The sequence below is a fragment of the Ascaphus truei genome, chromosome 2 (genome assembly GCF_040206685.1).
Source record: "Ascaphus truei isolate aAscTru1 chromosome 2, aAscTru1.hap1, whole genome shotgun sequence".
Lineage (NCBI taxonomy): Eukaryota > Metazoa > Chordata > Amphibia > Anura > Ascaphidae > Ascaphus > Ascaphus truei.
In genome coordinates this window covers 160,734,931-160,762,764 of record NC_134484.1, presented here as the reverse complement: position 1 = coordinate 160,762,764, position 27,834 = coordinate 160,734,931, and the positions used below count along the sequence as shown (strand labels likewise).

The 27,834-nt window shown below is 42.8% G+C and overlaps 1 protein-coding gene across 2 annotated transcripts in view; it reads left to right on the top strand.

The window, feature by feature from the left end:
• CYB5A (cytochrome b5 type A) overlaps positions 1 to 24,065 on the top strand; it is a 29,836-nt gene extending 5,771 nt beyond the window's left edge. Inside the window, exons 2-6 of one of the 2 annotated variants that reach the window (XM_075585474.1) lie at positions 7,554 to 7,651; positions 16,114 to 16,242; positions 21,074 to 21,103; positions 21,983 to 22,017; positions 22,707 to 24,065. In XM_075585474.1, the coding sequence (XP_075441589.1) occupies positions 7,580 to 7,651; positions 16,114 to 16,242; positions 21,074 to 21,103; positions 21,983 to 22,017; positions 22,707 to 22,788 (348 nt within the window). In that variant the 5' untranslated portion in view covers positions 7,554 to 7,579 and the 3' untranslated portion in view covers positions 22,789 to 24,065. The remainder of the gene's footprint in view (positions 1 to 7,553; positions 7,652 to 16,113; positions 16,243 to 21,073; positions 21,104 to 21,982; positions 22,018 to 22,706) is intronic. The other variant, XM_075585473.1, reaches the window with a different exon arrangement.
• The last annotated feature ends 3,769 nt before the right edge of the window (positions 24,066 to 27,834 follow it).

Below are 27,834 nucleotides of genomic sequence, written 5' to 3'. Positions count from 1 at the left end.
CCGACGATGACAATTTTTCTCTACAGTCAAAAGTATTATTTGAAAGATTTCTAGCTAGTGGCTATAAACAAAAAGATATCCAGGCAGCATTTGAGTATGCGATGTCTTTGGATCGCCCTGCACTTCTAGACAAAAAGAAGAAAGATAAACATTACAAGGGTAATACACAGTTTCGAAAAAATTATAGTGATACGAGTCCTTTATTCATCACTACTTACAGCCGCCAATCAAAACGTATATGCGATATTGTACATAAGCATTGGCATACGCTGACACTTGATGAGGATATTGCAGAATTCACCAAGACAGGTCCAAAATTTACATTCCGCAAGGCCAAGACATTAGCGTCGCATCTTTCGCCAAGTCATTTCCAGTCTAACCCTGACTTCAAAAAAATTGGAGGTATCCCTAAAGGTTTTTATGCATGTGGAAATTGTTCTATGTGTAAGTATGCTTATAGTACTAAATTTGTCAAAACTGACACTAATGGAAAAAAGTACTGCCCACCCTAGTCCCCCCCACACCCATCCGTGACAGGCACTGCCCACCCTAGTCCCCCCACACCCATCCGTGACAGGCACTAAGCCATCTTACTTTTGATGCTTTATTGCTTCCTGGTTGGCCACGATCCCTTTCAGCTGTTGTACAGTACTTGACTGACCTTTGAACCGGAAGTACACGTTAGTGCGTGTCGGCGCACAATTGGTGTGTACCTTCCCTTCGGCCACTGTAGAACCGGAAGTAGTGCATGTCGGCGCACAATTGGTGTTTCCCTTACCTTCCCGCGCTGGATAACGTTGCGTGATGGCGGCCGATGTAAGAATACGTCTTTAAGGTAAGCAATGCACATTATTTTTGCATCGATCGCTAGGGCCCCGCTTTTCGGCGATTTCCGCTTTGCGGCGGGGGCCCGGAACGGAACCCGCCGTATTAATGGGGGCCCTGCTGTATACAAATAGTTTCAACCCGGTTAGGTAGCGCTTATAGTGACGGTGACATCACACTGCAGGCCCTGGAAAAATCAAATTGACATCACTTCCAGCGATCGCGACCAAGCCGTCGCATCACTTCTACTATAAACACAGCGGCAATACATTTGTTTTGCCGCAATGTCGTCGTCGCCAGCACTAAAAGTGCAGCCTTAAAGAGAAGGGAGTGGGCAGAGAGAAAAAGCCCCTTTTAACATGCAGCACTCGTCGACCACATGAAGAATCTGGTATATGATAGTGGAGGTAATATAAGTACAGAAGGCAGGTTGAATGTATAGAGAGAGTCCCTGACACTCGGATGTAAAATGGATAACTTAAAATATTTTAATATTATTTATTTATAAAATATTTTACCAGGAAGTAATACATTGAGTTACCTCTCGTTTTCATGTATGTCCTGGGCACAGAGTTAAGACAAATAATACATGGTTACAAATACAGTTACATAAATGAACAGGGTATACATAGGGTATAATAGGTCCATGGACCTATATAAAAAGAAGGGGACACTTGCATAAAAAGATTCCTCCTTATACTACAGTATACACAAATAGAGGATTCTATGGTTGAACTTTAGGAATATAGAGGCGTATAATAAACCACTATAGACCAAAAATAAAACGCAAGTGATTGCTGCGCTTATCAACGAAGAAATGTACTCACAGGATCAGTGCTGCAAAGGTGCAGTCAAATACAGAAAGGGAGGGGGAAATGGAGCCACATATTGCCTGTCCACGATATAGCCGCGGAACTAATACATCTAATCACGTGTGTGCCAGTGTGCACTATTATGGATGGGACTATGACCGAATGATAAGAGGGGCTCATATAGTAACCAAAGCCTAATTAGCTAATGGATTGCAGGATACTAATAACTTAGTAACCCCTAGTTTCTAGGGCCAAGTGGAACGGGCGGGTGAGTATAACTATTAAATTAAATTTATTTGGAGTAGTGTGGGGTTACTATACTCCACTACGGCTAGGTCCTAAAATACCTGATGTTAGGTGTGTCTAATATTAGTGGAGATTGAGGATCAACAAGACTCTCCCTACAACCACCTGGTATAGATAGTCAAAAATGGTGGTTTGTTGCAGTTAATAATGTGTAGCTCTATGGTGTGAGCCCTCGTGTGGGAGGATCCACTTAGGGACCACAATGCTATTTTATGGTACACCAAACAGACCAAGCCCTAATGCTAACTAATCAACCATTGTACCCTGCATAGTAATAAAACATACTGATACTTAGCTACGACTGGTTGAAGAAGTGTCCCGTTCCTGCTATGAAGAAGCTTTGAAATTCCAGTTGTGCCTCAGCAGGTCACCACCCAATGACAATTAAAACAGGTCTTTTACATAAGTTTTTAAGAGTAGCATCATATACTGCACTTTGTCATGATGACTCAAGCACATTCTTTCTCTTTATGATCCAAGACATGTCTGTTTAGCTCTGCTCTCTGGCAGAGGCACAACATGAGATTTGCATTGCTCTCAGCTACATGAGCTATTACTGTATTTTAAATTGATAAACACAAAATCCCAGCAAGCTTTAAAAAAAAAAAACCACTATCCTATCATAAATATATATATCTATATCTCTATATATATATATATATATATATCTATATCTATATCTATCTATCTATCTATCTCAAAAATGAATAGACGGTCTAGCGAAATGCTTTTATTTGTGCAAGCTTTCGAGATACACTGATCTCTTCTTCCGGTGATGGTACATTGAATAAAGCAGGCAAACAGTGCATATCCTGTAGGAATGTTATCTGTGACTGAAACCTAACACCACCCTCCTTCCCCCCTAGTATGCGATTTATGTCTTGAGGTGTTAAATAGTCCATGAATGTTAGTGGAAGTCCCTCGCATAGCCACGAGGAAGCCCTGCCGTCTACATTGGAAGTACAGCTCTGAATGCATCTAGCCTAATCCAAGGGGACTCTCACTGCGGTGTGAAGCGGGACAACCCTCCAGCCCGGTCAGGGTGGAGGGTGGTGTGCGTTGTGGAGGTTCACATCCGGTTTTCGTCCAGGCTCCATGCGGCTGGTTCCCCAAGTGCTGTGAGTGTATCAGGACATTTGCTTTGTGCAAATTATATTATGGCGATGAGGACTTCTGCTGACTTCAGGCGGTGATGTCATTGCGATTTGAGATTATATATCAAACACTCTTTTATTCAGTCCTCTTGTGAGTGTATGTCCAAAGGGGCTTTTTCTCAATGTTATTAAAATGTAATCATACAGTATTATGCTATGGAGCTTGCGCTTCTCATATGTATGTGCCCGATCCTAGTATAATATCGTTGATAAAAATGTAATGGTCTTGAACATAAACAATTTAAAATTCACAAACATCCGAAGTTTTAGTGCATATTATGAGAATACTCATGCCCCAACATGAACCAGGAAGCTGCTCCGCTTGTCGTCCTCTGCTCAAATGTTTACAAGGTCACCTCCTCACGAGTCCTCCCAATAGGGTTTGTCTCCTAGAGAGTCCTCCGGCAACCCAAAGCAGACGCGCAGCGTTCCGGTCCGGGGTACTCCCAATTCTCATGGTAGAATATACACTCCTCCTCCGGCGTAGTGATTCTGACTTGTAAATCTCACCGCTTTTCAGCAGCACACAGCCCTACGCGTTTCCTCAGTCAAGCTGAATTCATCAGGGGATGGATTCTGGTTGTGTGTAGACATACTAAATAGTCCCAGAAACCAATCGGGAGAGACTAATCAAATCTCCACCTGAGTATATGTTGCTTTGTTTCTAGAATTGGCATACCTAATCTCACTAGATTACAGAGAATTTATACAATAAATTAAAATATCTTAAATGAACACACTAATCATTCTTTGCATAATTATACACAATAAGTTCAATACAAACATCATATGATGCAAATGGAGGAAGAAAACCCTATACATTATTAGGCTTATATAGAGGCCAGCAGAGATTTATTATTTTTAATGAATTTAATTTAACACTTAATAGCATAGAGGGGTTAGTGAAATATAGCTACCCATAAACCACATATAATATGTAAATGAGTGGTGGTTAACACTTGATTGAAAAACCTGTTCCAGGTATATAAATGCCAGCAGAGATCTATTTTCAGTTAATTTGATTTAATTTAGTTTGATTTAACACTTAATAGCATAGAGGGTTTAATGAAATGTAGCTACCTATAAACCACATATAATATGTAAAAGAGTGGTGGTTAACACTTGGTTGAAAAACCCGTCCCAAGAGGGTTAACCAGACTTTCTTGAATTAGTCAATCTACTATTATATTATACATGTATAGAGATGCATTGAAATGAATCCTAAATGACCCTGTCCCAACTTTTAAATCATTGTTGATATTCATTCGACAAATTCCAACTTTTTGGTATATCACCATCTATATGAGAAAATGGAAAATAGATAAAGTAAAGATACTTTAAATCATAGTCAAATATTGTTTTATATATTGTTGTTCTCTACAACATTTGATAATAGTTATAAAGTAATTTAAGTTTTTATAAAACCTCATCTGTTTTTTAATTTTCAACATTGTGATTTTCAAAATCTCCTCCCTTCGCAAACTCCAATTTTACATATTTATTTATCACCAAGAGAACAGACCAGGACAAACGCCATCAATTAGAAATGCATTCCACAATCCGACAGTCCGGTATTGTACAGCATTCATGTGAATAAGCCTATTAAATATTTCACTTACATTTAGATTTGTATGTGGACATTCATTTTTATCCATATTGTATTAAAATAATTAATACTAAGCTAATAGTTATAAGTGACACTGTCTATTCTAAATAATTTTAAGAATGTTAGTGCTAATGTGCAAATAAATACCCAAAATAAGGTGATTAAATTGAATATAATATGTGCTGTGATATGATTATCAAATGTATTTATGTGCTAAATATTAACTTTATATATACTAAAAACTAAAAACTGCTATATTGATAAGTGTAACTCCAGCCACGGAACCTCTAGAACAGGAAACAAAGGGAATATGACAAGCCTATTCAAACCAGACCTCTAAACCCCATTGATAGACAGGATAAGGAGATGCAATTTATACAACGGTGCTAATGTCTATACAATCATTTAGACCCATTGGACTCAATGTATTTAATACATAAATCCAATAGGTCTCTCTCAAATTTAATTTCTTATGCCTATCCCCACTTAGCAAAGTGGGTGAGATGGCTTAAATACCCATAACTAATAGTGTGTGTGTGTGTGTATAATCTAGCAAATGGAAATATTACTGTATGCTCATTTGCATGTCTTAGACAGGTCTGCAACCCCGCCTTTCACCATTATCACCCAGCACTTCCACTGCAGCAAGGGATTCTGGGAAATGACATGCAAATGGACACACAGTGTCACCTTTTTGCGTCAAAACCATTTTTAACATGGTTCCCTATGGGCTTAAGCTTGCTGCATGGTCACAGCTTTGAGCACAGCCAGGGTTAAGATGCATAGCCAGAAAACCCACCCACAGACAGCCGTTTCGACCTTAATGGGTCTCATCAGTGTGTGGTTGGTTAACTGACTAAGCAATGAGGATGGGGTTTACCATACTTAGTTAAGTTATGGTGGGTAAAAAAAACTGTCAAAAACCCTCCACAGCAAAGCATATAGCAAATGGAAATATTACTGTATGCTCATTTGCATGTCTTAGACAGCAGGTCTGCAACCCCACCTTTCACCATTATCACACAGCACACAGCACTTCCACTGCAGCAAGGGATTCTGGGAAATGTGCTGCAGTGGAAGTGCTGGGTGATAATGATGAAAGGCGGGGATGCAGACCTGCTGTCTAAGACATGCAAATGAGCATACAGTAATATTTCCATTTGCTATATGCTTTGCTGTGGAGGGTTTTTGTCACTTTTTTTACCCACCATAAGTTAACTAAGTATGGTAAAGCCCATCCTCATTGCTTCATTGCATAGCCAGTTGCTGGCTTTCCTCCGTTGGCCACCCCCTCCCTTTCCTCGCGCGGCGTCAAATGACGTCACATGACCCGCTGCTTCATTTGACGTCACGTTACTGTGGCAGCCGTGACGTCACATTACCCCGCTACGTCATTTGACACCGCGTTGCCATGGTCACGCGTCCTGGAGCCGGCTGAATCACAAGTGGAGAGTTGCAGGGGCCTCACGCGATCCCCTGGCAATTTAATGCCTGGGGGAAGAGCGTGGGGCCTCTGCAACCGCCCAGTTTGTGCACCCCTGATGTAGAGAACGGAATATAGATTGATTCTTGAGGAAACCTCGCAAATTAGTTATACTTGAGTTTTTACGCCAGTTTCTATGATCTTATAAAGGTAATATCTAGCACTTTTTAAAACACACAGCATTACGTACCCTTGAACGTTAGTACAAATTATTTGGTTAATATTTCTGAAGCGCTTAAAATTATAACCGTGACATTTTAAGGTTCTGAAAAAGTTTATTAAAGTACAGTGCATTATTAACAAAGAAAAGTATTAGATTTATTTTCTGCATATCATTTGTAAAATAGTTTTTATACATGCAGCCTTCAGGTCCTACCGTCAGTAGAATTTTTGTGACTCCAAATCTACATAGCTAATGGGAGTCCAACAGTTTGTTTATTTAGTTACTAATTACTGGCATATGCTAAAAACATGTTTCCTAAAATGTACTGTATGTGTTGTAGAGGCTTTACCCGTAGGAGAGCGTTTACTGACAATCTACTGCTCACATTTGGAGACAGATCAGATTAGACCTCAACCCAATGTTTCCAGTGCAGGTTTTTACATCTGGGCAGAGGGCTCTTGTTTGGGTGGCTTTCTGTAGAGCTGCCACTAAAAGACTTACCTAACAGGGGTAGTCAAGTCATAGCACAGCTTTTAATTTAATAGTAAGAGATAGAAAATATGTAATGTATTTGCACATTTGTTATTTATTGTGGCAGTAAGCAAGTTCTTGTGAAGGTTGGTGTTCTTTATTAAAGCATTTTTTATGGTTTTGCTAATCGGGAAAGTGTTCTCATTGAAATACATGTTCCCTGGTTATCTGCTGTTAGTCCTTGTTTCATTACTGACCTTTCATACTATTTTGAGACCTTTGCTCCGTGTTCTCCGTTAAACATTGCATTTATCTCTGCCGTTCAAGGGTGAAACCTAGTATGTGGCCATCACAGGTCGGTGTATTACACAATCCTTTCTGTGGATGAATGTTTTAGTTTTGCAGAGTCATGCAGCTTGGCTTCGCAGCGTTCATGAGTGTAAGGATATTGTGCAATGAAATCTTGTGCGAGTGTTGTTTGCTTTTTATTTTTGTAATTGATATCAGGCTCTGTACTTTATAGACATGTACCTACAAATGTAGTACTGCTCTAATGAACACCTACAATAAAGATTCTAATCTAAAACTACATATTCCTCATCTCAAATGAACTAGGACCAACATTTTGCATCCAGATTTGTGTTGTATAATCTACGTGTCTCATTTAATTACTGGACTAGATGTATCCTCATTTTGTGTATAGATGTATCATATATTTTGTTCTGCTTTGCAGGTTGTGATCTCTTTTATAGAAGCAGAATGAAAGTTCTTTATAACACCGTGCATGAACTTTCAGGACCAAATACTTTGCATTCTGTTTTTCCCAAACGTGTATGTATTACAGTATTAGTTTTCTACTTTTGTGTAGCTGAAGTGTCAATCTATAGTAACAGCATGGTTATTCGTACCGTGCATTGCCCCTATCTAGCTTTCCTACTTTTGGCATGTACAACTTGCCTGTATACACTTTTACACCATAACCACCAATACAAAATATTGAAAATTACACACTTCTGTTTTTGTAACTGACTGACACATTAACAGTAATTTTTATAACAAGGAACACCTAATAGAATCAAGTTATAGAAAGGTACTCTGTATTTTATTTTACTTGGCAATGTTTTGTTATGGCATTAACATATCGAATACAGCATTTTGTTATATAAAAAGAGACTGTAGTTCAAGAGTGGAGATGTCGATCCTTACTGTCTATTGTCCAGCAAAAAACAAATGCAAGGATGGAAGTCTGACAATGATAAACATGCAGATCTACACTGCGGCAAACCTAATGGTGGAGCTTGGAGAAAAAGGCCTAAAACTGGATAACTTTGTTATTTACATTGATCCAGAAATAAGAGAAAAAAAACTATAACAACCAATAATAAAAGCAACACATAAAAGACACACTATCATTGTTTCAGCTGCATAGAAAGTGTCCGAATAAATGTGCAAATATAAGGTATTTAATATAATTTATCATGTTTAGTCCGTATAGCAGCCTAATTTACAAACACACACACCACTAATTTACTACCACAAATACCTGAAACAAGTAAGACATGGGTGTGTATTAAATCTGTGGGGAAAGTTAAACCATCAAAATCATTCGACGAGTATAAGAAAAAATCCTGTATGCCTCCATTAAAGCTAAGGTGACTGCATTTTGAAAGTAACAAACTGGACAAAATATAACATTTGTTTATTAATAATCTCTCTTTCTCACTCAATGCCCCTCCTATGAATCACACACAACACTCCCCCCAGATGCATAAACCACCTCTTCCCCCCCCCCCCACAAAACATACTCCTCCCCCCCAAGATGCATGCGCCCCTCGCCCCACCCCCACAAGGTGTGTGTGTGTATTTCACAGGGATATACCCCCAAACACAGGACAGCTGAGTGTAGATGCACCTTTGTTAATCTGGGGTAGTGGATCTTCCAGGCCAGCCAATACCTCTTTTATGCAGGGGACACACTACCTTTTTGTGGGGGGATTGGGAAAGCCTTGGTTCCCGCAGGCGGATACGGATGTTGGGTCCGACGCTTATGGCGGAGGTGGTATGCAGGAACCCGGGCCGCTGCTGGGGACTAAGTCTTGTATGTTCCGGCTTTAAAATTGCAGCTCCAAGAGGTTTGAGGTGGCAATTTCAAAACTGGTACAAACAAGACATTTTAGTCACTGTTTCAGGACACCGGGACAAGCTTCTTGTCCATTGTAACATGGACCATGCTTTGTATTCTTGTGACGGTGAGGGGGTAGCCAGCCTCACAATAAAGGTTTAAGCCCGTTTGGTTACTTCTGATCCACCATGAATTGGGGTTCCAGAGTGTCTGCTCTTGAGCCTAACCGTTGTATATGCAAGCTATGTAAATGTGCGACAATAAAGAATTGTTATGTTTTTGCCTTTCCGGGGATGCCAGCAAGCAGGGATTGCTAGGGTATGCGTTTCAAGGGGGTTTTGCAGACAAAGTGTTCTCAGAATGTGTAGCTAGTCGGGGTCCAGAGTTGCTGGACACCACAAAAATGTACCCGATTCCCGGATACATATAGGCACATTGTCCCGGCAATATCTCCCCTTGAAAATGCTTGCGCGAGTCACCTCTAGGGTTTCCTGCTTCAGCATAGCCCAGAATGGTAAATGGGGCATAGGGATGCAAAGTGTCCCTGTAACTATGAGGGGTCCCTAAGTTAAGGGGGATACCCAGTTAATGCCATGTCACCCAGAACTAGTATAGGGGTTCTGGAGTGCTCCAGTCACATATAAGGTTGTGAGGGGACTTTTAAAGTTCAGTCCAAGTCTATTTGTTAGTGTGTGGGGAATGTAGGGAATAATGTAGAAAATAAAGTGCAGCTTTCTATTCTATTCCCCACAACCAGAAACTTAGGATATATAAAGTATATTTTCTTAACAGTTGTTTTAATAGTGTATGTACTCGTGTGCATGGTAAATGAGCTGGGACTTTCAGAACCAATGTCCTGACAGGCCACTGGGCTACCAACTTGGTGCCAGTAAGTCTGCTCAGACATCAGAGATGAAAGCCAACGAGCGTGCCAGGTGTGAGAGCCATCTGGGTGGCAGGGCAGGTCTCAAGTACCCTCTTCCTGGGATGAATGAAAGACACCCAGACTTGGAGGAGCCTGACCCAGCGGGTGGCATCTGAATAGCAAAGGACTAAGGTGGCAAACTTCCGGATGTCCCTTGGCAGATTCAGATTCCCCGCTTACCCGGCTTTCTAGACCGGCATCGCTCTGATTGGCTGGTAAGAAAGTTCCCACGTTGTGATTGGCTGTAGTATTTTGTGAATGAGTTCCAAAATACTATAAGAAACCCTCAGCCAATCAGTTCAAGAGATTCTAAGCGCCAGAACTGCAGCGGAAGTTTTGAATGTGCTAAAAAGTGCTTTTGCGCGAATAGCAGAGCCCCGGTTTCAGAAAAAACAATCCGGAATATTTTCTAAGTCCAGATTTTTGCGGCCAAGTTGTCATAAATGAACGTAGCGGTCGCGGCTGTGATTACAAGCTGATTTTAGTTCCAGGACGATTGGATCCAAGTCCCAGTCAAGATAAAAATCTGTTTTAGAGTGCACAGTGTCACGTGAGACCAGGGATTTACACCTTTTATACTGGGCTCATATCACTGAGCAAAACCAAGAAGTAAAACAAATTGCGATTTATTTCATTGAAACAGACATACACACAATGATTTACAATATACAGGACACACTTTTACTGAGGTGTGGGCAACAAAATGAACCTAGTTGAAATAGCACAGGAAACACAGGTTAGGTTGACCAAGAGTTACCTGCAAAAGTTCTGGAACTCAATTCGGCATGCGTTAATAGATGCCACCACTATGTCTCTTCCGGAGCTGCCAAAATCCCTTGACCGGGAGAGAGTACAAAACGTCCTGGTACGCTTTTCGGTGCGTAGTTCCAGCAGTGACCGCTACGTTCTCTTCTCAGAACTTGGCCCCGAAAAGTGGGACTTAGAACATTTCTTGACTTGAAAATCTCTGAAGCCGGTTGCTGTTTTCTCCAAGAGCATCTTTTGGTGAGTTCAAATTTTCCGCTGCTGTCTTGGCGCTTAGAATCTGAGGTCCGGATTGGCTGCTGGGTTTCTTATAGTATTTCAGATTCATTCATGAAATACTACAGCCAATCCGAGCCTGGGAACTTTACAACCAACCAATCAGAGGGATGCCGGGCAAGCGAGTCTTCTGAATGTAACAAGGGCATGCGCGAGTTGGCCACCGTAGCCACTGTTTATTCAGAAGCCACCCACTGGGTTAGGTACCACCAAGTCTGGGAAGACAAATGCTAGCCTGATGACTTGCATTGTTTCCCGGATGTGGGTTCTCCACTTAACCATCCTCCCCAAATGGCTTTATCACCTCTGGCAGTATCTGTGGCTTTGAAGTACGGACCTAGGGCAGACTCAATGGCACCACAAACTGGTAGTCCACTAGCCCCCCTCAGAGTACCGTCTCTAAAAGTCCCAGCTTATACGTATAACACATTTACAAACATTGCAGTTTAATAAAAATATACTTTTATACTTTTTTTTTTTACCTTGTCTAAGTCTTTTCGGCTATAAAGGGTAGAATGGGACTATATAGTTTCTACTCCCACTAACCATATCCCTCATACTCTATAAACCTGACTTAGGGCCGTTCTATAGTGGCGGGGCGTGCTGCACCTTGCGCACGCACGGCAGTTATAGATGGCTGAGGTCAGCCAACCCTTCTATACAAGGGCCGCGCGCGGCAGGGAGCCGACAGGCAGCGGGGAAGACAGTGGGGAGGAATATTTTGCGCCGCTACCGGCACGCGTGTGTCTGTGTGTGTCTGTGTGTGTGTCTGTGTGTGTCTGTGTGTGTCTGTGTGTGTCTGTGTGTCAATGAGTGCACAAATAAAATAATTATTAAACTTTTTTTTGTTTTTTCTTTAAAAATAATCTGATTTTGGACTTTCTTCACTCACACAACCCATGCACACACATATACACACACATATACATACCTGTAGCTCCCCTCTCTATAACAGGGAAAAGCATGCGGCACGTGCACGCGCGTTTGCACATGCGCGCGCACAGCCGCAACCAGTATAGAACGGCCCTTAGACTGTAAAACCTTATAGACACATTGGCTATTAAACATTTTATGACGCATGAAAAATATTTCCCATTATTCTTCTAAGTCCCACAGTGAAATGAAAAGATGCTTAGCTTCAATCTCAGAACTGTAATTCCTTCCCTGAAGGAAACCTATTTTCTTTAGAACCAAAAAACGCTTGGGCACACTCTCGGTACTGTATCTTCTTTCCTTACTGAAACTTGGACTTGGGTTTCATAAAACTTATCGCAGCTTAATATATAGTTGGATAAACCCCCCAGAACCTCTATATTGATTCTTGGGCATCTGGGAATATACTGGGGAACCCTCACTAACTTAAGGAACCTTGACCATACCCGGGATACATAAATCCCTATGCCATCATTTACCTTTCTAATCTGTGCTGAAGCAGGGAAACCTGGCGGTGAGTCGCGTAACTTTTTTCAAGGGAGGACTTTGACCGGAGTGATGTGTCTATATGTCCCCGGGAATATGACCTGATTCCCGGATACATTTTTGGGGAAACCAACAACTCTGAACCCTTTCTAGCTAGACACATTCTGACACAACTTTTACCTCAAAGTCCCCCCTGAAACACACAGCCTGAGAATTTCCACTGGTTAGCACTCCCGGAAAGGTAAAACACACATCTTTTATTGCAGTACAAATACATACATTGCAGGTACCATACATGGGTTCAAGAACTGACACTCTAAACCAAGCATGTCAAACTTGCGGGCCGCATGCGGCCCACAACGAACATATTTGCGGCCCAGCCCAGTGGTCCCCAATCTGTGCGACGCGGATTATCACTCCCCACCATCCCTCCGTTTATCCCTCCCCACCATCCCTCCGCTTATCCCTCCCGATTATCCCTCCTTCATGCCACAGGGGATTGGCTGCAGGCAGAGAGGAAGCCGGGGGCGGGGCTTCCGCTTTGTGCAGAGCACACGGTGAGTGTGTGTGTCAGCTTCCCCGCTCCTCTACCTGCTGGTGGCTGCGCGGTGTCCTGTCCCCTTCTGCCCCGGGTGATAGGAGAAGGTAGGGGGTTGGGGGGGAGGGAGTTAGTTGTAAATGTGCCTGTCCTGCACGGATCGATCGCATGCCTTTCCTCCCTCCCCCCTCTCCCCCCAGTCACTCACATCCGTCGCTGCCTCTGCTCTCCACTGCTGCTCTCGTGTGTGTCTGTGTGTGTGTGTGTGTCTATGTATCTGTGTGTGTGTATCTGTGTGTGTGTATCTGTGTCTGAGAGAGTGTCTGTCTGAGAGAGAGAGAGTGTCTGTCTGAGAGAGAGAGAGTGTCTGTCTGAGAGAGAGAGAGTGTCTGTCTGAGAGAGAGAGAGTGTCTGTCTGAGAGAGAGAGTGTCTGTCTGAGAGAGAGAGAGTGTCTCTCTGAGAGAGAGAGAGAGTGTCTCTCTGAGAGAGAGAGAGAGTGTCTCTCTGAGAGAGAGAGAGAGTGTCTCTCTGAGAGAGAGAGAGAGTGTCTCTCTGAGAGAGAGAGAGAGTCTCTCTGAGAGAGAGAGAGTGTCTCTCTGAGAGAGAGAGAGTGTCTCTCTGAGAGAGAGAGAGTGTCTCTCTGAGAGAGAGAGAGTGTCTCTCTGAGAGAGAGAGAGTGTCTCTCTGAGAGAGAGAGAGTGTCTCTCTGAGAGAGAGAGAGTGTCTCTCTGAGAGAGAGAGAGAGTGTCTCTCTGAGAGAGAGAGAGTGTCTGTCTGAGAGAGAGAGAGAGTGTCTGTCTGAGAGAGAGAGAGAGTGTCTGTCTGAGAGAGAGAGTGTCTGTCTGAGAGAGAGAGTGTCTGTCTGAGAGAGAGAGTGTCTGTCTGAGAGAGAGAGTGTCTGTCTGAGAGAGAGAGTGTCTGTCTGAGAGAGAGAGTGTCTGTCTGAGAGAGAGAGTGTCTGTCTGAGAGAGAGAGTGTCTGTCTGAGAGAGAGAGTGTCTGTCTGAGAGAGAGAGTGTGTCTGTCTGAGAGAGAGAGTGTGTCTGTCTGAGAGAGTGTGTCTGTCTGAGAGAGAGAGTGTCTGTCTGAGAGAGAGAGTGTCTGTCTGAGAGAGAGAGTGTCTGTCTGAGAGAGAGAGTGTCTGTCTGAGCGAGAGAGTGTCTGTCTGAGAGAGAGAGTGTCTGTCTGAGAGAGAGAGTGTCTGTCTGAGAGAGAGAGTGTCTGTCTGAGAGAGAGAGTGTCTGTCTGAGAGAGAGAGTGTCTGTCTGAGAGAGAGAGTGTCTGTCTGAGAGAGAGAGTGTCTGTCTGAGAGAGAGAGTGTCTGTCTGAGAGAGAGAGTGTCTGTCTGAGAGAGAGAGTGTCTGTCTGAGAGAGAGAGTGTCTGTCTGAGAGAGAGAGTGTCTGTCTGAGAGAGAGAGTGTCTGTCTGAGAGAGAGAGTGTCTGTCTGAGAGAGAGAGTGTCTGTCTGAGAGAGAGAGTGTCTGTCTGAGAGAGAGAGTGTCTGTCTGAGAGAGAGAGTGTCTGTCTGAGAGAGAGAGTGTCTGTCTGAGAGAGAGTGTGTCTGTCTGAGAGAGAGAGTGTGTCTGTCTGAGAGAGAGAGTGTGTCTGTCTGAGAGAGAGAGTGTGTCTGTCTGAGAGAGAGAGTGTGTCTGTCTGAGAGAGAGAGTGTGTCTGTCTGAGAGAGAGAGTGTGTCTGTCTGAGAGAGAGAGTGTGTCTGTCTGAGAGAGAGAGTGTGTCTGTCTGAGAGAGAGAGTGTGTCTGTCTGAGAGAGAGAGTGTGTCTGTCTGAGAGAGAGAGTGTGTCTGTCTGAGAGAGAGAGTGTGTCTGTCTGAGAGAGAGAGTGTCTGTCTGAGAGAGAGAGTGTCTGTCTGAGAGAGAGAGTGTCTGTCTGAGAGAGAGAGTGTCTGTCTGAGAGAGAGAGTGTCTGTCTGAGAGAGAGAGTGTCTGTCTGAGAGAGAGAGTGTCTGTCTGAGAGAGAGAGTGTCTGTCTGAGAGAGAGAGTGTCTGTCTGAGAGAGAGAGTGTCTGTCTGAGAGAGAGAGTGTCTGTCTGAGAGAGAGAGTGTCTGTCTGAGAGAGAGAGTGTCTGTCTGAGAGAGAGAGTGTCTGTCTGAGAGAGAGAGTGTCTGTCTGAGAGAGAGAGTGTCTGTCTGAGAGAGAGAGTGTCTGTCTGAGAGAGAGAGTGTCTGTCTGAGAGAGAGAGTGTCTGTCTGAGAGAGAGAGTGTCTGTCAGAGAGAGAGAGAGAGAGAGAGAGAGAGAGAGAGAGAGAGAGAGAGTGTCTGTCTGAGAGAGAGAGAGAGTGTCTGTCTGTCTGTCTGAGAGAGAGAGAGTGTCTGTCTGTCTGAGAGAGAGTGTGTCTGTCTGAGAGAGAGTGTGTCTGTCTGAGAGAGAGAGAGAGAGAGAGAGAGAGAGAGAGAGAGAGTGTCTGTCTGAGAGAGAGAGAGAGTGTCTGTCTGTCTGTCTGAGAGAGAGAGAGTGTCTGTCTGTCTGAGAGAGAGTGTGTCTGTCTGAGAGAGAGTGTGTCTGTCTGAGAGAGAGAGAGAGTGTGTCTGTCTGAGAGAGAGAGAGAGAGTGTGTCTGAGAGAGAGAGAGTGTGTCTGAGAGAGAGAGAGTGTGTCTGAGAGAGAGAGTGTGTCTGAGAGAGAGAGAGAGAGCCAGAGATGCCAAGTGTCAGGAAGAAAACATTAATTTTATCGTTGTTCTTTTTTTTTTTATATACTGTACTTTTCAAAATAAACCTACGTTTCTATGAAAATTGAAGTTTTTGTTTTTTTGCGGCCCACCTAAACTTAAACCTTGTTTATTTGGCCCGGGTTAGCCTTTGAGTTTGACATGCTTGCTCTAAACTTCCCAATATGGCTCAGAGGTAACCAGCCTGGCATAATACCTTTTATTAATGGCCTGGTTACCCCCTGACTGTCCCACACAGTAGCTAGGAAAGTCTAGTTTTTTTTTTACCCCCATAAGTGTGTCTTTTCTTACGTAGTTTGTGTATCATTGTGTGTATGCCCTTTTTCTTGCGAATAAATTAACAATTTATTTCACTTTACATGTTTTGCTCAATGTATGATCCTGGTAAAAAGGTGTAAATAAATGCCTGGTCTCCCGTGACAATTCTTGGCTAACATTTTTGTCTGACAAGCAGTATAAATACTGATCGAGGATTAAAGCGTGTTTGTTTTTCTTGAATGATATCTGTAGATTTGTGGAAAGCTCGGCTTGTTCATGTTGTCTCCCTGCTGTGTTAGCATCCAGGTGGAGAGGAGGTCCTACGGGAACAAGCTGGAGGAGATGCAACAGAGACCTTTGAGGACATTGGACATTCTACGGATGCCAGAACCATGTCAAAAGAATTTATTGTAGGAGAACTTCATCCAGTGAGTGCATGCTTTATTACATTCATAATATGCTTCTAATAAATTGTGCTTAACCATTGAAGCCTCCTCCCTAAGAACCCTGAATGACTTGAAACTTGCATCCAAAAGACCAGTTCCTTTAAATGTATTTTGTGCTGGCTATAACGGCATCTCCGTAAGTAGCAAGGGTTACATTTTTGAGCCCATTGGTTAGTCAATTAGCTGCCTCCCAGAAAGTAAAGGCAAAGGAAAATGACAATTGTGCATAATTGAGTTATTTGCCACATTTACTAAATGGTGCTACTCCATAATGCTCCTAGCAGCCACTTCACCTATGATTACTAGGACTGTCATGCACTTTGTAACCACATTGATTTTGGTTAGTGTCACCAGTGAAAAGCAAAAACTGCTGCCATAGCTGCCTAGCAAATTGGAAATATGTATTGTACCTTAAGGCATTTTTTTTGTCCTGCCTGTTTAATACACAAAAATAAAGTAAACAAAGGGCTATTATTTACAGGATGCGGCCGTGCGGCCGCGTGTTCCTATGCGAACGCGTGTGCACGTGCCGCATGCTTTTCCTGTATATAGTGCCGGGAGCTGCAGGTAATGTATATGTATGTGTATGTATGTGTGCGCGCATGGGTTGTGTGAGTGAATGCAAGTCCTAGATTTATTATTATTTTTTTTAAAGAAAAAAAAACTTTAATAAATATATTTTTTTTTAACTTCTGCAATCATACACACACACACACACACACACACACACACACACACACACACACACACACACACACACACACACACACACACACACAACTACACACACAACTACACACATATACATACATTTCAGCGCCGACAGCGGCGCGAAAAGATGAATTTCTTCAATTTCTGTCGGCTCCCCTCTCCCTGCCGTGCGCGCGCGGCCTTTCTATAGAAAGCCTGACTGACGTCAGCCATCTAAAAATCAGCACGGCGCAGCACGCGCCAGGCACTTTATAACATGCCAAAGAAACGGCAGCAAGTACCCGATTTGTTAATGAAATGTCAGTTGTCTTTGACACCTAAGTACAGTGCAGGAAAAAAAACACATTTGAGGTACTTGAGTAAAGTGAGATAAGAAATCCAACTTAAAGCAGCAACCTCCCATTATTATTAACTTTTTCCCTTTTGCTGTCAGAACGGGGGAGGGGGTGGGGGTGGGAGGGACGGGACTCATGCAGTTGAAATAAATATATATATATATTCTCTTCATTCTACATGGGAAGTGTATTTATTTCTGTATATATATATATATATATATATATATATATATATATATATATTATATATATATATATATATTATATATATACACGTGTATATATATATATTTGTACTATTATTCATTTGCTTACTATTTTAGCTTTTCACAGACTTGCATTTCTTTAAGGGGATGGTTTCTCTTATACCATCCCGGTGGACAGCATATTTATGTAGCACCGAGAATGACACGGCACATGAATGGGATATCACATTTTCGTGTGATTTACTTCTTTGCATGCATTGGATTACGGGTCAAACTGCTATACAGAGTCTAAAAACAGCAATCCCCCAATTTTTTCCATCCCCCCCATCTTAAAGGAATGCAAGTCTGTGAAAAGCTAATAGTAAGCAAATGAATAATAGTAGAAATATGTGTATTGTATTTAAAATAAATACGCTTCCCATGTAGAATAAAGAGAAGTTGAACAATGATGTATTGCGTATGAGAGGCAATCTGACGGAATCCAACAACTAACCACAAGACCAATGTAGAAACATGCGTGGCATCTTAAACTGAGACAGGGGTGACTACTTAAGTAATAATCCCCTCAGAACAGGGCATTTTTGGCCATAAGAGTTGAAGGCCTGAGGCGAAGCCGCGTAACTTTAACCAAGCCAGGGAATTATTGGCCAGTAATGCCCTGTTCTGAGGGGATTATTACTATTACAGGCTAAATGTAGGTTTATTTATTTTTACATTTTCATTGAAAGATAGACACTTTTTTGTAGTCATATTGATTTTTTTTATCAGCATAATTGTCTACATTATTTTGCTTTTACTGCAAGTTTATTAAAAGTAAATTGTACATACACACTGCCCGCTCTATATATACACACTCTGCAGTCCACCTACACACATTGCAGCCCCCCTACACACATTGCAGCCCCCCCTGCTCCACACCCACAACACACTGCAGCCCTCCTCCACCCTCTCCACTCACGAAACATACACACACACACACACACACACACACAGCAGCCGCCGCTCTACACCCACAAACACACACACTGCAACCCCCTGTAAACCCACAAAACTGCAGACGCACACCAAAGCACTCTGCAGCCCTCCTCCACTCGCAGACACGCACAAACGCAGACGCACACATGCAGACACAAACACAGAAGCAGAGACACACACGCAGACACGCACGCAGACACGCAGACACGCACGCACGCAGACACAAGCAGACACATGCAGACACGCGCACAAGCAGACACGCATGCAGACGTGCACGCACGCAGACACACGCACACAGACACACGCACGCAGTCACGCACATGCACGCACGCACACACACGCACGCAGACACGTACACACGCACACGCAAGCGCACACACGCAGACACGTACACACACACACGCAGACACACACGCACGAAGATACGCACACACGCGCAGATACGCGCGCGCAGACGCACAGCAGACACACGCACACGCGCGCAGACACACGCACACGCGCGCAGACACACGCACACGCGCGCAGACACACGCGCGCAGACGCAGACACGCACGCAGACACGCACGCAGACGCAGACACGTACGCACGCAGACACGTACGCAGACACGTACGCACGCAGACACGTACGCACGCAGACACGTACGCACGCAGACACGTACGCACGCAGACACGTACGCACGCAGACACGTACGCACGCAGGCACGTACGCACGCAGGCACGTACGCACGCACGCAGGCACACGCACGTACACAGCAGGCACACGCACGTACACAGCAGGCACGCAGGCACGTACACGGCAGGCACACGCACGTACACGGCACGCAGGCACGTACACGGCAGGCACGTACACGGCAGGCACGCAGGCACGTACACGGCAGGCACGTACACGGCAGGCACGCAGGCACGTACACGGCAGGCACGCAGGCACGTACACGGCAGGCACGCAGGCACGTACACGGCAGGCACGTACACGGCAGGCACGCAGGCACGTACACGGCAGGCACGCAGGCACGTACACGGCAGGCACGCAGGCACGTACACGGCAGGCACGTACACGGCAGGCACGCAGGCACGTACACGGCAGGCACGCAGGCACGTACACGGCAGGCACGCAGGCACGTACACGGCAGGCACGCAGGCACGTACACGGCAGGCAGGCACGTACACGGCAGGCACGCAGGCACGTACACGGCAGGCACGCAGGCACGTACACGGCAGGCACACGCACACGCACGCAGGCACGTACGCGCACGCAGGCACGTACACAGCAGGCACACGCGCACGCAGACACGTACACAGCAGGCACACGCGCACGCAGACACGTACACAGCAGGCACACGCGCACGCAGACACGTACACAGCAGGCACACGCGCACGCAGACACGTACACAGCAGGCACACGCGCACGCAGACACGTACACAGCAGGCACACGCGCACGAACGCAGACACGTACACAGCAGGCACACGCGCACGCAGACACGTACACAGCAGGCACACGCGCACGCAGACACGTACACAGCAGACACACGCACAGCAGACACACACACGGGCACGCAGACACGTACACAGCAGGCACGCAGGCACGTACACACGCAGATACACGCACGCACGCAGACATGTACACACGCAGACACACGCACGCACGCAGACATGTACACACGCAGACATGTACACACGCAGGCGCACGCACACAGGCGCACGCAGAGACGCAGGCACACGCACGCAAAACAAGTTGCTGCCCATTCTACAGCCACAAAACACATACCAGCAGCCCCCCCTCTGCACCCATTGTAGCCCCCCCCCGTAAACCAACACACTGCAGACACACACACAACACTGCACCCCTCCTCCACCCACAAGACACACACTGCAGCCCCCCCTCTGCACCCACAAAACACACACTGCAGACACACACCAACCAACAAAACGGGCTCTGCCACCTCTACATCCACAAAACAAACACAGAAGAAACACACCAACAAAACAGACTCTGCTGCCCCCTCTACACCCACAAAACACACAGCAACAGAAAACACACACCAATAAAACTCTGCTGGTCACCTTTACACCCACAAAACACACAGCAGACACACAAACCTTTCCCCTCACCTGTATGGAGCTCTCTGCAGACAGGGTGGGGGAGGAGTCAGTGCCTCCTGTCCAATCACCTCCCCTGTCTGAGAGCTGATCTCACTCTTTGTGAATGAGAACTGTGAAAGCTGATTGGCTGAAAAACATGGCAAGGTGCCAAAAATTCCGGGCCATTACCGATTGGTTAAAATTCCGGGCATTATCCAATCAGAGAGCAGGGGTTTCAATAATGCCTGGAATTTACCAGCTTTAGCCTATAATAACTAATAAACCACTATATTGAGTAAAGAAAACCATTCAGAGAATAAATGCTCATGGTATGAAAAGGTAGACCTGTAAAATTGTTATTTTTACTCTAATGATTAAGTGCCCACCATCAACCAAATTGACCTTCTTTTGAATCTGCAGGAGGTCGGCATTAATATACAGTATGAAGTACTTCTCTATCTTCTACATACCTGTAGTCTCTGTAACGTTCTGTTTTTCCTTCATAGGATGATCGGTCAAAGATCCAAAAACCGGTGGTGAGTTTCAGTGCTGAATGAGAATCTATCTTGTATGCTTCATATCAGAGCACAGCCACTGTGCTTCTATGGCAGTGGTTTTCAACCTTTTTTCTCTAGAGGCACCCCTGACCACAGTGCTCAGTTGCTGAGGCATTCCTACAACAGGACAGGGTTACAGAAAACACAGAACACAAAGAGAGTGTCACAAAGAACGCACACACACCAGAACAAAACCAATATGCACAGCCTCACCTCTCTCCAGCCTATGCTGCTTCCTCCTCCTCTGCTTGGCCACACCTCGCAGGCTCCGTACACCTCCTGATTGGCTGCATTACCCAGCAGCAACAAATCGGGATAGAGGAAACTGCCCGGCTCTGTGAGATCGGGGAAATCCCGTGGAAACCTTTTTGATCCTCTCGCAAAACCCATGGGTATGCGGAACCCCGGTTGAGAAACTTTTCTATAGTATTGACATTTTGCATGCATAGTTTCACATTGTTAACAATACTTATACATACTTATTTTCTGGTTTGAATCCATTGTTTGTTCTGTGCATTTTTAGTTCCGTAAGTATTTTCTTCGATGCTCTTGTCATTTTTTTCCAGTTGATTCTGAGGTGACGAGAGTGGTTTGTGTTTTAATTTTTTTTTTTTTTATGTAGCTTGTGCCAAAATTACTGTCCCATGAAATTAAAAAATACACACAATTTCTGTAGGGAACACAAATTTACTTCTGAACAATGCTTCCTCTTTCGGGGAAATGTACTTCTCCAATTTTTAGAGCTACATAAAATGCTTCTCTGATGGCTCTTCTCACAAACCTTTTATATTTTTGTTAACTTTCTATTGTTGGGTGTAAACATTTGTATGTTAATGCTCCTGTGACGTTGTTTTGCAGGACACACTTCTTACCACTTCTGAATCCGATTCCAGGTATTGTACTAATTTCTCAGTATGTGTTAATATATTTTAGGCACAGTGAGAACATTATCATTTAAACTTCGTTTAGGAGAGTCATTTTAATGTCACCCAAAATATAAAGGCAATTTAGATATTAAAATGGCACTTTCTATATGGTAGCCCAAAGAGAAGGATGTCCCTTTAGATACTCCTCAGACATGACCAAACTCAAGATAAATAGCTAGAGATGTAACTTTACCACCCTTATGGTCCAAGATAGAAATATATATTTTGCAGATTATCATGTCAAATTCATATCCTCTTTAATGAGTTATTCCAGAAGTTTTGTAATTTTAAGGTTTCATGGAAAAAGTCCTGAGAGGAAAGATTGTAGCTGTGTATATAAAAAATAAAAAATTTTTGTAAATTTTGAAGGAGACTCATTACAGATATACAAATGTAAAAAAAAATGTACGAGACCCGGAAATGCATAATTGGTTTGTTCAAAATTGGTATAACCATGTTTTTGTTCACACCACGTTTAAGTACCGGTTGTGATCTCATTATTTGGTCACTCTCCTTCCATTTCTGTCTCGTCATTTTCAGTTTCCATCTTTATACATCAACAGGGCTCAGCAGCTGAAAATATTTAGCCATTCATCTGATTTTTATGTACTGGGGCAGCTTAATTAAATCTGTGCTTTCTTTTCATTATTTTGTAGTTGGTGGACCAATTGGATTATTCCAGGGTTATCAGCCTTAATTGTTGCTGTGATGTACCGTTTCTACATGGCAGATGATTAAGGGCAGCGTATGGAAACCATAGAAGAAATAATACCGCTCTGGACCAGAAAATATAGACATAATGTCACGATGGCCAAATCGGTAATTTAATGCGAGAGCCAATGTCCAGATTTCTGTTTACAGCAAAAAGAAAACAAAAACATTTCTTAATGTGAACATTGATCCTTAATTCATTTTTGTATGAAATCATCCATTATCAAGAATGCCAACATCATATCTCTGTTTATAACATTGTGGGTGCTTATTTAGACTTTTAATCTGTAACATTAATAGCCTATCATTCATGGATAATTCATGGATACTGATGTAGTGTGCGATTAGACGATTCCATATACGCTTAAAGAAAGTCCGTCTTAAAAAATAATATATATATTTTATTATCAAATCAAGATGGTCTTACCAATAGTGCATATATTATTCATTCACAACAGTGATACTTAAATCAAAAACCTATTTAAATTGTTTAAACATGTTTGAGTTGGGTGCATAGCCAACTAGTATCTACAACTTTTTTCTATTTGCCATAAAAGTTCCTCCTGTCTTCCTACTATCCTCTGATATTCATAGCTTGGTGGGTCGTCTGTGGTGGAAGATAAAAGCTGATTTCAATAATCATGTTCTTCTGATCAGTTATCTTTTTACTGGTGGACCAAAATAACAATAATAAATGTGTTTAAACGTGAATGTTGACACGGCTTTCATGTTACATATCAGCCCATAGATAGCAGAGGCTGTAACAGTTGTAATGATACAATAACTCTTAATTGCTACATTTATCTTTTGGAACATTAGAGTAACATGTTACTTTAGATAAAAAAAAGTCTACAAATGATCTTTAACAAGATCATATCATAAGGGTCTGTCTGTTAAACTAAACTTGTAAAAATGTATCAAAAGCCATAAAGGGATTTTACAGTCACAATAAATGTAGTGTTGACTTGTTCTGAAGATTCTATATTAAACTACCTGACTGACGGCATCTCATCATGTTAAATATGAACCACTAAGCCAAGTTAAGTCTTACGAATGGCAGCAGAAGGTATATTCAGAACTTCTGTGATACAATTACCAACAGACCACTGTAATTCTATGTTCTATGAATTTATTTAAATGTCATATGATATATGCATGTTGCATTAAAGCCTGTAATCAAAATGTAGTTATTTTATTTTACAGTTGTACACACGACAAAAAGGGCTCTTTGAAAATACTGACTTCAGCTAACATATTTTGTGGCGACCAATAAGCTACTTCTTAATAAAGAAAAGTAATTTTTACATTGCACTGTCTTGTCTTTTTTTTTTTTTATGTTTTTTTATTACCAGCAGTGTGATCTACATAAAGTTGCCATTTTATGTTTTTCATAAAGTAGAGTATTGAATGAAAATGTAATTTGTGTGTGTTTTTATCTCTATATCAAGTAATATGTGCAGGGCTTTGACTAGTATAATACAGTGATAAGGGATCTAAACATAAAAGTAAGTATTAATAAAAATGAATCATTGCAGTCATGAACAGACAGTGTAAGTTTGGTGAAAGAGCAGGTAAGAAGCTCTGACTCATTTGTGCAATTGCTGCTACGGTTTGTCAATTCTGGTGCAATTGCATGTCTTGGACAGGTCTGTAACCCTGTTTTTTCCCGTTATCGCTTGGAAAACAGTGTTTCTACTTCTGCCAGGGAAACCGTACACTGTATGGTGGTGGCTTTATGTCACTTTTTTTTTTTTTAACCTGCCATAACTTAATGTGCGGTTAAACCCATGTACCAGTTTCACATTGTATGTCCAGAAACCATCCTCACAGGAGACCCAAAAGGTTGAAACGGCTGTATGTGAGGTTTACTGGTTGTGCACTTCGTTAACCCAGGCTGTGCTGAAAAGCTGTGTAATACAACAGGCATACGCTTCTAGGGATCAATGTTAAAATGGATAAGTTGTGACAAGCTGTGCTCATTTGCATATCATTACCCAGAATCTCTAGCTACAGTGGAAGCAGAGCAATAATGGAAAAGAACAGCGTTGCAGACCTGTCGGAGACATGCAAATGCACCACAAATGGTATTTGTATTTACTGTACACTAATTACAGTGAAATACTAGTTTGACTAGCTTGAATTCCAATGGACTGCTGTCATTGTTGATCTGTGATTGAGTATGACATACCTTTTACAAATGAAGACTCCCTGTCGCAGTAGGCGTACAAAGTGCACTGTTTTGTAGATGTTCACTTAAAGCTGAGTTGAGGGCCCATGGACCCGTGTTTTAAGCTATTAAAGTGCTTCATTTAGCTTGAATTTCAGATGATTTGAAGATGGGGTAATGTGTTTAACAGGAAACTTGCCAATTTTCCAAAAACCTGTTCTAAATGATTACCAGGACTCTCATAGCTAATGAACTGAAGCATACCTATTCTGAAAACATACTTTTTTTTTCTTCTTCTTCTTGAATAAATACAATGTAAAAATGAGGATTAGGTTGTACAGCTCTTTTGTTATACATGCGAGATCATCGCCATATCCTGTTCCCATAGAAAACTTAATGTGCTATGACCAATGTTTTGCCAAAGCTTTTAATATGCCTTGTAATGATCTTTTTAATAATGCAATATAGTATGTCAATGAATATATCTGTTGTAACCTGACCCAAGTAACTTAAGAATAGAATAAACCGCAGTATATCAATTTACTCCTTTAGAGCACTCCCTTAGTAGAGAATTAACACTACCAATCTTTAGTTCATGAAACGTGCAGTAAACATATTGCTTTCAATCTTGATCGCTATTATAAAAATGCCTGTTGTGAAATAAAATGGGGTCACAGCAGAGTAGAACAACCACACTGGCTTTATTTATTCAATTCTACCTGGATTTTGCCAAGTTTTATTTAACTATAAGTGCGGTTTGTTTTCCTTTTGTTAAATCGTTAGTATTTTTGCAGTAAATTTGGATGCAGATTTTGTTAATGAGCCACCTGTCAGCACTTCCCTCTTCTCAAGCTGCCAGGATCACATTTATTGCATCTTGTTTTTACACAGAATATATGGAATGTGTCAGACTGTTATTCAACTCATGAATTTCAATGGTTTTTGTATTTTCCGGTTTCGAATATTGTTGCTCTTAAAAGCAAACCTATAGGTTTCTTCCTTGTGTACTGTTGGCAGTCATAAAAAAACATGAAAAGATGTTTTGAGCACACAATTACATATACTGTATGGAGAATTGAAACAAATGAAAACAAGCGCAGACGCAAATGTGAAGTAAGTTCAAATCAATTAATATATATTAAAAGGTATGATATCTGCGTACATCAGTGAAGACAAAAGTAGGCATATCGTGCACTTAGGTTAACATGTTACCCGGCACCACCAGACGCACAGGAACCATAGAACCGCAGCAACCGCCGTGTAATCAAGATGGGTGAGGTAACGCTGATCGTCCGTCGATTTAGGCCGTCGCTGGCTTAGTCTGGCTCTACGAAGTCTGCAGGAACGTCTTTGCACCGTGCCCGCTGGAACCGCCGTCAGACTCGTCTCTCCGGAAAGTCCACGTCGTTTTGCGGCCGATTCGCTACTTGCCGTAAAGTGGATTGGTGACGTCACAAGAAAGTTCGGAGCAAGTCTCTCTACACCTCAGCAAGGGTATATGGCAGAGATATAACGGTAGGGGCTAGATACTAAATATATCCAACGCACGTTTCATAGCATAAGCTACTTCATCAGATGAAACTACGTGGCCTTTCCGGAGAGACGAGTCTGACGGCGGTTCCAGCGGGCACGGTGCAAAGACGTTCTTGCAGACTTCGTAGAGCCAGACTAAGCCAGCCAGTGACGGCCTAAATCGACGGACGATCAGCGTTACCTCACCCATCTTGGTGACACGGCGGTTGCTGCGGTTCTATGGTTCCTGTGCGTCTGGTGGTGCCGGGTAACATGTAACCTAAGTGCACGATATGCCTACTTTTGTCTTCACTGATGTACGCAGATATCATACCTTTTAATATATATTAATTTGAACTTACTTCACCATTTGCGTCTGCGCTTGTTTTCTTTTGTTTCAGTTCTAGGAGTAATTTCTCACTCCTATATCCACAGCTGCAGACCTTATACCTTCCAAGGTTGTGTTATATTTATATCACTTATATCACTTAGGTGTATATGGGTTATATTCCCTTATTGCAATAGAGGGTTCCTTTGCACACTTAAAATCTGTTTTTTTGACTGTATGGAGAATACCTTTGGTGTGTTACATCCAGGGCCGCAGATAGGTTTCCCAGGACCATAGTTATGACTGCCCCCCACATGTTGGCAGTGGTGAGCCCCCCATGTCACACCTTGCGAGCCCCCTTTCTAGTTCCCTCCCCCTTCCCATGTATTTCTCTCACCTCCCCCCCTCCATCAATTACACCACTCACTCAATCCCCCTCCTCACACTCATTGCCTCCCCCTCACACAATCTCCCCCCCCCCACAAAAAAAACACCCAATACAAAAAACCTTCCCACCCCCAAATACTTACAAAAAAATCCTCACCCCCCCAAATATATACAAAAGAAACACCTCCCCAATACATACAGTATATACCCCCATACATATATAAAAAAAATATATATAAATACATAAAAAATGCATATGTAACACCCTATACATTTTAAAAAAAATAATACATATAAAATACCCCCAAATATATATAGAAAAAACATACCCCCCCTAATATAAATATATGTATAGTATATAGCCCCAAATACATATTTTAAAAAAATACGCAAAAAGCCTCAAATACGTATAACCCCCCTTACATATATATTTTTTAAAAACACATAAAGACACCCCCCCAATACATAAAAACACTCAATACATATAAACTCTCCCCCCCAATACATATATAAAAAAAAACAACTACATATATAATACAGACTTACCTAGCAGCTGGTGTCAGGGCGGGCCCGGTAGCTGTGGGGGTCCCGGCTACCGGTCCCTCTAGTTGCCGCTGGGCCCTGGCTCTCCCCCAGCAGCGGGTCTCCCTCCTCCCTGACTGTCCCACGTCGACTTTCT